Genomic DNA, 10,566 nt, shown 5'->3' with positions numbered 1-10,566 from the left:
CAGAGGCCGGGCAGCGCTTTCCCCAGCCGATCTTCCCTTTTATTGGGGGGGAATAATAATAATAATAAAGTTTGAAAAACGCCGCTTTCCCCGGGGGACGCAGGGACCGAGCGGCCGGCGACGCGTCCCTGCCCTCGGTTCTCACCGGGGCCTGGCCGTACAGGAGCAGCGGATTTGCCTTCTCCCCCCCCCCCCAACAAAACAGATAATTTTTTAAATTGTTTTATATAAAACAATCCCTGCCCCGCTTCAATAAATATAAAGAAACCTCGTTTGTGAAGGGACAGCTGCTTTCCGTAAGGATTTTTGTCCTGAATTCCTAACGCAACAAGTTCACTAACGAGAACGTGACCAACGGCAAAAGCCGSCGGCGGCCCGGAGCTGGGGCTTGCGAAGCGCCGCCGGGCGAAGCAGAGGGTCCCCGGGCTGCGAATCATCCTCCAGCGTCGCTCGTGGAGGTGACCGAAAGACAGCAAGGCACCAAGGCTCAAATCTTGGCTCCAAGATTAAAAATCCTGCTCATCCAAAACAAAATAGGATTTCAGGACAAAAACAGAGGCAGTTAACTGTCGCTGCTGTTTTTACTTTATTGGTATTAATTTAGCATGATCCCAGGCTGAAGGTCGTGTCCAAAGTCATTTTGTTTTCCTCTCCAGGGCCAAACTATCGTGCAGCTTGGAGACCTCTGGCTCATAGGCCTCCATGACTAACGTTCCGTTGTTATCGAAGAATTTAGCGATGGATTTGGTGAACTCGGCCTCCCTCTGCTGTTTGGTTTTTCCGCTGATAAAAGTTAGCTTCAAGGTGTATTTGTCATCAAACCTGAGGGAAGAGCAAAGAAAGCTCRAAGCAAAATTTGTTAGGATTTGGCACATCAAAAAAAGCTGTCAGGAATCAAAAAAATMCATTCACTCTGCACCAGAGCACAACTGAGCAACCCTGGTCTTTGCTAGGGAGAGAAATCCCCAAAGCAGCAGGTCCCAGCACCCAACACCCCACTTTACAACACGAACACAGGCAGAATACTGACAGCTCCAACACGCTGTCTTTAATTRTAACACAGCTGAAGATGTTTGTCCCTCTTTGTAAGGGATTAGATTTTTTTTCCTCCCATTCAAAGCAGCAGCGATGGCCAAACTTTTGCAGTACATAGCTATTCATTCCCTATTCCCATTTTTAGATTGGGATTTGATTTTAACAGAGTGAAACAGATTCGTAGGTGTGAAAGTAGAAAAATTGTTTAGGACCATCCCCCAGATGGAAATTTAGCACATGAGACCGGCAGCTGCTCAGCCAGCCTCAGACCACTATCGCTTCTGAGCAATACGCTGCGGTGGACGTTAATCACGGGTTACCCAGAAGCAGCAAGCGCATGACACACAGCAGCTGATCCTTTAAAAAAGCTTATGTCCCCCTTGCAGAAATATCAGCGTATYCTCCCCCATTTTGTTCCGAGTTACTTCTCCCACATGCAGGGATGGCCCTTGCAAGTAAAACGGCTTTTCTGCCCCACTGTGAAGTGCACGGCAGCGACAGCAAACCGGCAAATCGGGGCCGGAGGTACCACGTTACCCCGCTCCCTCGAGGGACCTGGCTCTAGGAGCAACGATACCGTTTGAGACTGGAGGACAACTGCCAGATGTCATCCGGGTCCATCCCCGCGGGATCTTTTCTGTGAGCCACAAGGAAAATGCTCTTTTCTTTGTACGAGGTATAAATGGTCAGGATTCCCATCATCACAAAATATGTTCAAAAAGTTAAGGAAATTAAGGGAACAAAAACYGTACGCACAGTAATTTGAAGGTATGCAAAGAAATTATTCGCATTTCTTGTCATTTAGTCACCTTTTCTCATTCCAAGCAGAGTGCTGGATTGATGCCTCATTAGCATGAGAAGCTGAACTGATGGTGTGAGACACTGGTAAAAGCTTTGTGGTTGTACAAGATCACTCGTCAATACCTGAAAGCAAGGAGGAAGGTGGCAACACACTAGACACTTCCTTGAATGAGATTTCTGAAAGTCACATAAAAAAAGCTACAGAAAATCTTTAAGAGAAGTAGAAATCACAACAATGAAATCCTATTTGCACTTACCTCACTCATTTTTGGGGGGCAACATCTGTAGGAGATAGCGGGGAGAACATGAGACTAAATGAGTCACAATTACTGTGCATTTCTACTAAGCACAGATCAAGCAATTAATTTTTCCTCATTTTTTGAATGAAATCATTCTAAGCGCTGCAGGATGAATCACCCCAACTTTCCTGCTGAGAGCCAAAGAGAAAAACCGTAGCCTGAAACGATGAAGAGACCTGCCCAAGATCATACAGCTATTTAGCAGTATAGTAACTCCCAGGTCTGCCCTGGGCTTCCAGGCTACTGCTCCACGTTGCCTCTCTGACAGTGCAGGCCTGACCGCAGTTCCTCGAAAGCACGGCTGATCCACCACATACATTTATGCTGCAAAACCCCTACAGGCATCTGTCTTGCTAGATTAGAGGCGAACCAGCAGCACRCCAGCCCTGCAAACCCAAACAGAAAAAACCCTGTGCCATCATACTGAACTATGAATGTTTCTTGGTGTTTCAGTGTTAACTTACAACCATTTACACACTGATTTGCAGCGCTACCTTCCTAAATTCAGTGTCTGTTCCTCTTTGAGGGTGGTGCTGGCTAAGAATTACTCCCACTTCACTTTTCACTCTTGGTACTTGGACAGTCATATTAGGAAAGAGCAGATGTCACTGTAACCTGACTACAGAAGCAATTTCCCTATAATTAAAACAAAAAACAAACAAAACAAAAACCCCACCCCAAAGTTCTGAGGGCTGATTTTCAGTTAGAGATGAACACACCAGAGCTCAAGTGTCTCTTGCACTTGATATCCAAGATCCAGGAAGTCACCTACCACATGCAGATAATCCAGAATTAAGTGTGTTACTGTCAGACTGAAACCATCCAGACCCACCCCAGAAACACAGATTTGGATGTTACRTGAAAAATAGTTAATTAACAGCTGATTCCCACATAATACTGGGGGCAAAATTCTCACAGGCCTGAAAATGGGAATACAGAGATGAATTTTGTTGTGCTTTAGGAGGAAAAAAAAATAAACAAACTCTTCCTGGTAAAACTAAGACAACTCATGTAAAGGATATGATACAACACAAAAAGCAAGAACAGGTTTGGATTCAGGAAAGGGGTGCAGGTAATCCCAAATCAAAGCTACAATTGCAAAGAGACAAGAGATTGTGCAGATGATGAGACGGCCATCAATCAAACGGAAATTTTCAACATACTTGTACTTCTCCAGGAGAACCTGAGGGAGAAACAGGCAGATGGGTTTATTTTATGCCTTTAMAAATTTTACAGATTGCTTCGGTAAAGGATTTAGACAAAACAATCTAGATTATACAGATAACATGGAGAGAAACTTTATACATAACTGACGCCTGCATCAGACAGTTGCTGTTATTCTAAGCACAAATGCTGCTTTAGCCAGCTCAGATCTAGGGAACCACAAAACRCACTACAGAACTGGCAAGGACACTGGCACTTCACATGCAAAACAGATCTTTAAAGAATGTTTAGCTAAATATCAAAACTCTAAGAATTTACTTTGGCATAAAGGATTAGCATAAGGGCTAAAAAGCCTAACTTTACTAATGTAAGACTCCTTGCTGAAGCAATCCCACAAGGGTCTAAGACTTCGCAAAGGAACTGCCGGATAAGCCCTGATGATGCAAGGAAAACATGCAGTAGCAAGCTAATCCTGGTATTCTCTATGCAATTTCACACAGACTTTCTTAAAAAGTTTTACGCACAGAGCAAAGGCTTAAATGTTTTCCAAGCAACAGAAGTTAACAGCCGTAGAACATACCTTTTTGGCAGAATCATCCAAAGAATTTTTCACAGCTGAACCGTCCCATTTGTCAATTTTTACTGGCTTGTCATCAATCTTCCACTGCAATGTAAACCAAAAAGAGGTAAGGGCCTCCAAAGAATTTGGCATTTCATTGTAAATACATTTGTTCCTGTACGGAACACAAAGATATGAGGCAACTCAGRAAAATACCTGCAGAATAGCTTTGGTGTATGAAAAACTGAGCAAAGATTAAGGGAATCGAATGCCTATTATACAGTGAAACTGCATTTAAAAATCACGTAACCCACTGCTAAAGCACTGCCTCACAGATTTAAACTGTTAGGTTTGGACAGTGGTACCAAAGAGATTCGCTTCAGAGACTTTGTACATCAGTTTAATTCCCATTTTGTTTTAGTGTTTGCAAACACTGCTTTCATCCRCAGAAAGTGTCAATTCTGACTTAATCCTTTGTTTTGGACATATTCACACTTCTTAGCAAAACTGCTCCAAACAGACTCACTGGGAGCTGCTGACAGAAGCTGTATTTCCAAGCAGTCTCAGCAATCCAGACCTAAGTGTAATGGCACAAACAGAGAATGAAGAGACATTTCAGCCATCCTCCAGTAGGAAACCAAAACCACCCTGTAGCTCTTCTACATTCAGATTTTCCCCAGACTGGTCCTCAGAAGTGGGTCCATGTAAGTACCAAATTCTTTCAAATACCTAGTTTCTTTATAAAAGCATCTGCAACAGTTTTAGTTCTTGCCCACTGTGATTCACAGAGGTGAAAATATCAAGAGGTAGAGCAGAGAGAGGAAAAGAATACGTATAATTTTTCTTAGTAAGYGAATTGGAAGTGAAAAGCCTCCAAGTAACCACACCAATAACCAGTCCCTGTTTCCTTATCCCATCAATAAATTGAAAGATTTGAAAGGCGCTTTGAAAAAAAAGTAATTCAGACTCGACCTCACTGCTCACAGAGCAGCCTCAGTTTCTTGCGGGGGAGTGGAAAGAAAGTCTACAACCTATTTAAAAAAAAATACATACATATACGTATATATATACATATACATATATATACATATATACATACATACATATATATATATATATATATATATATATATATATGCGCTGCCTGCCTACACGCAAATGTACTTTGCTTAGCAAAACCTTAAAATGGAATATGTCTCTGAAGCAGCAGCAGCAGCTATTTAAGGTAGAGAACTATTTTGGGGAGGTGGAGGAGGAGTCCTGTTACTCTAGAGACAAAAATGAGTTGGTTAGTATTACACTTGCTAAGGTGACATGGCAAAGCTGGATTCTGTTCCGCTACACACACCAGCAACTGAACTACAAGCTCAGATTTAACTGTAGGGAAAAATTGTGTCCTTTATTATATTCATACAGCTCAAATGAGGGCAAGCCTTACCACGGAGCGAAAGCATCACTCAGCCTGCAAACTCCGTTACGGATGATACGCCATGAAAATACCTGAACCTTTACAGCTGATCAACTCTTCTACCCTGGGGCTTCTTACAGGTAACAACGAACAAAATGAATGTGAAGTTATGATAACTTAATGGACCTTAGCTGGCTGTTCTAACGCTTTCTTCAAACCAGATCTGCTTTTAGGTACAGTTTCAAAGGCCACTAAAGAAAACTTTTTCAAAAGTAAACAAAAAGACCCAAGCAAATATTAATGTTTTTCCACATTTCTAAGGCTAAAACAAGAAAATCCTTGCTGTAAAATTACGACAATGTTCTCATGCTTGTTCCTAAGGGGAAAAAAAATGAAGCAGGAACTCAGAAATACCTGAGAATCTATCAGCTAATGTTTTATGATTAAATATTTAATATTAATCTCACCTCTGAGCATTGCACCCCCTGGACAAAACTTTTGTATTAAAGAACAGAAAAATCAATCAGTGTTCGAACATGTCTGAATATGAAAGTACCAATTAACAGTGAGAGGTACTGGATGATTACAATCAGACATGGTTCTGGTAGAAAACAGACAGAAATGACGCCTGGAGGCTACTTATTTTTTAAAATCTTGAAGATTTTTAAAGCTATCTTATAGTTGCACTAGAAACCAGCTCCACAGGCATAGGACTGCTAACGCTTCACGTACAGAAGAGATCTGCACGGAGACGAGTATCTATATGTTAAAAGGGCCTAGGTACTGCCATAATAATCYAGCCAAGTTTGTCCAGAAGGCCTGTGACAGTGCCAAAACCAGCCTCATACTTTCTGACTCTGTCCTGAAGCACACAACACTGCAACTGTCAGAAAAGAGCCATAATAATTTATTTTGGCACCAACCTCTCAATAGAAATGAGAACCAGTACTTTCTGAGGCAGGGGTAAATCTCACATGACATTTTTGAAATAGCACTGTTACTGAAGAAATGCTTAATCTGAGGAAGTTTAAAGCAGAGAGCTGAAACAGCATTTTTTTAGTTCGTATTCAAGCTTACTCCTGGCAGAAGCCGTTCTGCTGCAAGACAGTAATGATTTGAAAACCCCAGGGTGGCTCAGGTCAGAAAGGGCCTGTAACAGGGGCAAATCCAGTCTGGGACTTCAGCCAGGGAGGGGCTTTAGACCTCCTTTACCTTTTCTTGATGTCTTCCTGAGGATGTTTCTCCTAATATGGCACAGCACCACAGTGCTGTTTCTCTCTAGTTTTTCAAGTCTGGTCTACACACACAAGCACAGATACATTTTCATGCCTGCACTTTGATGTCCTCACACCAGCGTGACCCTAGGTAAAAACCTTTGAGTGACGGCCATGCTGCCATAGTTCAGCTTAGAAGAGAGTCAAGAGATTCAGCTGGGCCCTCTCCCATCAAATGCTCACCACCAAATGGAGAAAAGCCTCTACCTCTCCAGGGTCTGCAGAACAGCCCTGCCTTGCATGCGGAAGTGGGGAGGGGAGGTGAAGCTGCAGTGACAGGAGATTGTCCTGTGGAGCCCAGCAGATGCAAATAGTTCTGCTGCTCAGGCTCTGGCTAGTGGATCATATTTTTCAGCCAGTTATTCATTTTGATCTCTTCTGGCATGGTTCAGAAGCTTCAAAAGAAAAGATCAGATTCAGCTGCAGTCTGAGAGAGAAAAAAAATCCAACCATTTCAAAACAGACTTTTAGGTTGACATGGCTTGACTCTTTGGTTTTAAAAACAAATAAAAGGTCATTGTGTCAGAACTCTAACATCTCCTAACATGTCTTAACTTCTCATCAGGATGTAACTGTCAGTGGGAAACAAATACAGTGTGCTACAACGAGGCACACCTAAGAAGTGGTGGGGTACTTGAAAGCATATCCTTTTAAGAATGAGGCTTCAGAATGAAGGGTAAAATATAACTAGTGGCTACCTTACCAAAACAAACAAAAATCCTCCATCCAAGAGACAGGAATGCCATTTTAAAAGTCATAAAACCAATCTGTCTCTACAAACAGAAGGAACCCAGCTGCTCACACCCAGGTAAAGACGCTGCCGGCAGCTGGATCACAACAGAGCAATAGGGAGCATTCTGCTGTTAACTGGAGGAAAAAAAAAGAAAAAAGCAAAAACCAGTGCTTACTTTCACATCTGCCATCACAGGACCCAACTACTCGCACGGCTCATTTGTCAAGCTATCACTTTCATTTAAATCCCTTCACAAAACTCTCTCATAAGCAGGAGGCAAGGGAAAACGCTACAGGATAAGTTCACGATGCTCATATGTCAGAAGTAAGGCACGACACAAACTTAACTCTTTTCCCTSCCTTACTCCTTCTGCTACTACTGTCAACCTCATTTACATCATGCCTAGTGTTAGACTGCTACATCTTCTGGGTAGCTAACTTGTCTCTTCCAATATTGCTGTGAGGCTTAGAGGCACTTTGGGGTATTGCAAACATAAATAATCAAGTCATACAGTAGGAAAGATCTGTTGTTACTACAAGGATATCACACAACAAACAGCAGCATAGACTACCTAAGTTCTTTAAGTGGAAAAGTATTTCTGAATTGCACCTACTCCATGTTTTCTATTACAAGGATAGAAAGTCATCTCCTCTCTTTTAACCCTAAAGCCAAAATCTCCTCAAACAGGGACTCAGGTCCCATATTGCTGCAAAAGGGAGTTTGGATGAACCTCAGCACACTGAATCCCTCAAGGCACATGACTTGACACCGCAGCAGATTGACTTTTCATGTAGGTAAGAGACTGCAGCTGACAGAGCAGTGAGTTCCCACTCCTCACACAAATCCTAAAGCAACAGTCGTATTTTGTATCACAAGCCTGAGAGAAGCAGGACTTGCAACTGCAAGAGTCCAGGAATCACCTCGCTGTAGATCGATTCCATGCTTTTCCTACACATCTTGAGGGAACAACTGTRGTAAACTACCATGACATGGTAAACTACCATACTATTCACTAGCCCCTACTCTAGGGGTATGGATTCTGGGCCACAGTCTCCCCCAAATACCAGTGGTGCTGAGTACAGCCAGGYAGCAAAGTCCTCTGGTCCTAGATAGCTCCTTCTGGGGGACAGGAGCAGAAGACAGTAATAGTAGGTAGCAGCCAGGAAGTGGTTTTAGTCCTTCAAATGCAAGGCTCAGAAAAGACAGATGCTCTGGTGGCAGTGGTGAAGTGGGGCGAAAAATTCAGTGTTGTTGTGCTGTTGTTAGGTCAGAGAAATAAATTAGTAAAATCTCAAGGAACTCTAGAGTCCTCTAGAGGACAGCAGTCAGTGTTATATACCGGTTTAAATTCACTGGGAGTACACTCTTAGGCAGTCCTGCTTGTATAAGTACAGGTCAGGAAGATCTACTAGATTTTCAGAAACACTGAAAGAACACAAGCAGGACCCCCCCAAAAAAAGGGAGGGGGGATAATTAACATGCCAGCCTTCCTAAATTCATTCTGATTCAGCCTATTAATGAAGTACAAAGAGATATGCTAGACAAGCAACCTAAGATATTAAAGCCTTSGCAATACCTCGTTATTACTTCCGATTGAAAAAAACTTGAGAAAATTAGGATCTAAGAYCACTGCTCACCAGATAATACCCCAGTAATACATAGTCTATAGTCTAATTGTTTTATTGCCAGAGATGAGAAGAATACATTAGTAAGCTAAAGAGAGGAAATGAAAGACATACAGACCAACAAGGGTCTGAGGGAGACGTACCAGTTTCAGCATGCCGTTACTAAATGGTTCATCTCCAGTACCAGCAATTTATTTCTCTTACCAACTACTACTCTTCCTTCTGAAATAACAACTAAGTACACACAGAACACAGAGAAAATAGCAAGAGCGCTTTGAGAGGGCGGTACCTTTAAGAATTCTTGAAGTTCAACCACAAAACGCCGTCATTTCCAAACTGAAACCTAAGTGTATCTGCAGCAGATATCTCGAAATAGTTGATTAGTGCATCTTCCCCCAAATCACTCAACAACGTAATCCACTATTTTAAAGAGATGCCAGCAAATCTYACAGCACAAATCTACAATATGGGTAACTTCATCTCAAACAGATGTAAGAAAACTAGAATGCTTCCAACATTATAGTTTCACATGCAAGAAGACCAGACTCTTCACACATAACAGATTCACATCTATTAATTAGAAAGAAAAGAACCAAAGTGTTTCCAGTTGCGGTCATCTGTGCTCTGAACGTTGCAGATAACTGCTTTTTGGTAACATGAAGTTCAGAGAAAGATTCCAGGYGTGCCGCTCCGACAATACACCCTCCTGCACACAGAGATACAGATCTATCTCTTAAAATCTGACTGTGAGAAAAACAAAACAAACCRAAACATGCCTGCCGGTCTGTAGTTTCTGGTACAGCGATCAGAAAAGCAAGAAAAGACTGCCAAATAAAACATGGATTTGCGATGTGAACATCCAGCTCCTTGGAAGCCGGCTGAGAGCGAGCCACTATATTTATGTGTGTATATGCATACAGAGATACTTAAGGGCTTACAAATTAGTCACAGCAGGGCTAGGTGAGGCTCAGCACAGACTTTTAGCCCCCCACCGTGCTCTCCAGCCGCGCCGAGCAGCATTACTTCGCCAGGCTTTCACCAGGGCTCGCCGGAGCCACCGCGGCGCGCTGCAGAGGCTCCCTCGCCGCTTCCCTCGGCTGCCGCTTCGGCGTTTTACCGCCCAAAGAGGAGGAGGAGGACGGAGGCGGCCGGTGCCCCCGGCGGGCCAGGCCCGGTGCCCCCGCCGAGCCCCAGCAACGCGGCGGAGGCCCCAGCCCGGCTGCGGCAGGGGAAGAGGGGGGAGGTTGGGACGGGGCCGGGAGGAACCGCCGGGTCTCGAGTGGGCGGCCCCGGCGGGAAGGGAAGGGAAGGGAAGGGAAGGGAAGGGACGGGGCGGCGGTACCGTACCTTGTCGAGCAGCCCGTTCCTGCCGCCTTTGGCCGCCATCTTCTCGCCGCCCTCCGCCCCCGCCCGCGCCGCGCGACCTGTTCGCCGCTGATTGGCCGCGCGCGCGGAGGGAGGGAAATGGCGGGGGCCGGCGGGAGCGCGCGGGGCACGCCGGGATATGGAGTCCGGCCCGCCGTGGGCGCGTCGCCGTTGCTGTGGCGACGCGGCGGGGACATGGCGGCGCGGAGCTGCGGGGGGTAGCGGGGAGGCGCGAAGTGCTCGGGCTGCCCCTGCCCCTGCCCCTGCCCCGCAGGGTGAGGGAAGGGCGGTGGCGGTGCCGGC

General features: G+C 44.6%; 2 protein-coding genes across 2 annotated transcripts in view; both read right to left on the bottom strand.

The window, feature by feature from the left end:
* The window catches only part of NEU3 (neuraminidase 3), a 2,882-nt gene extending 2,407 nt beyond the window's left edge, over positions 1 to 475 (bottom strand). The window contains exon 1 of the mRNA XM_085311208.1: positions 269 to 475. Within this exon, the coding sequence (XP_085167334.1) occupies positions 269 to 437 (169 nt within the window). The 5' untranslated portion in view covers positions 438 to 475. The remainder of the gene's footprint in view (positions 1 to 268) is intronic.
* Positions 476 to 562: 87 nt separating this feature from the next.
* SPCS2 (signal peptidase complex subunit 2) lies at positions 563 to 10,333 on the bottom strand. The gene is made up of 5 exons (XM_085311210.1): positions 10,246 to 10,333; positions 3,880 to 3,963; positions 3,159 to 3,318; positions 1,613 to 1,748; positions 563 to 822 (listed from the first exon to the last, which is right to left on the bottom strand). Exons 1-5 carry the CDS (start codon positions 10,282 to 10,284, stop codon positions 636 to 638), a joined length of 606 nt encoding a protein of 201 aa, XP_085167336.1. The 5' UTR covers positions 10,285 to 10,333; the 3' UTR covers positions 563 to 635.
* Between the last annotated feature and the right edge of the window lie 233 nt (positions 10,334 to 10,566).

The sequence above is a fragment of the Rhea americana genome, unplaced genomic scaffold, assembly GCF_003343005.1.
Source record: "Rhea americana isolate MKP2758 unplaced genomic scaffold, rheAme1 scaffold_335, whole genome shotgun sequence".
NCBI classification, from domain to species: Eukaryota; Metazoa; Chordata; class Aves; order Rheiformes; family Rheidae; genus Rhea; species Rhea americana.
Note: the sequence above shows the minus strand (reverse complement) of the source record. Positions and strands in the feature narration are given on the sequence as shown.

Coding starts and splice junctions, on each gene's coding strand:
- SPCS2 (XM_085311210.1), bottom strand. CDS start 10,284: ATGGCGGCCAAAGGCGGCAGGAACGGGCTGCTCGACAAG. Junction 3,319..3,879: donor TGGATGATTCTGCCAAAAAG/GTATGTTCTACG, acceptor TTTCTCCCTCAG/GTTCTCCTGGAGAAGTACAA. Junction 1,749..3,158: donor TCTTGCTTTTTGTGTTGTAT/CATATCCTTTAC, acceptor TAACTTTTTGAA/CATATTTTGTGATGATGGGA.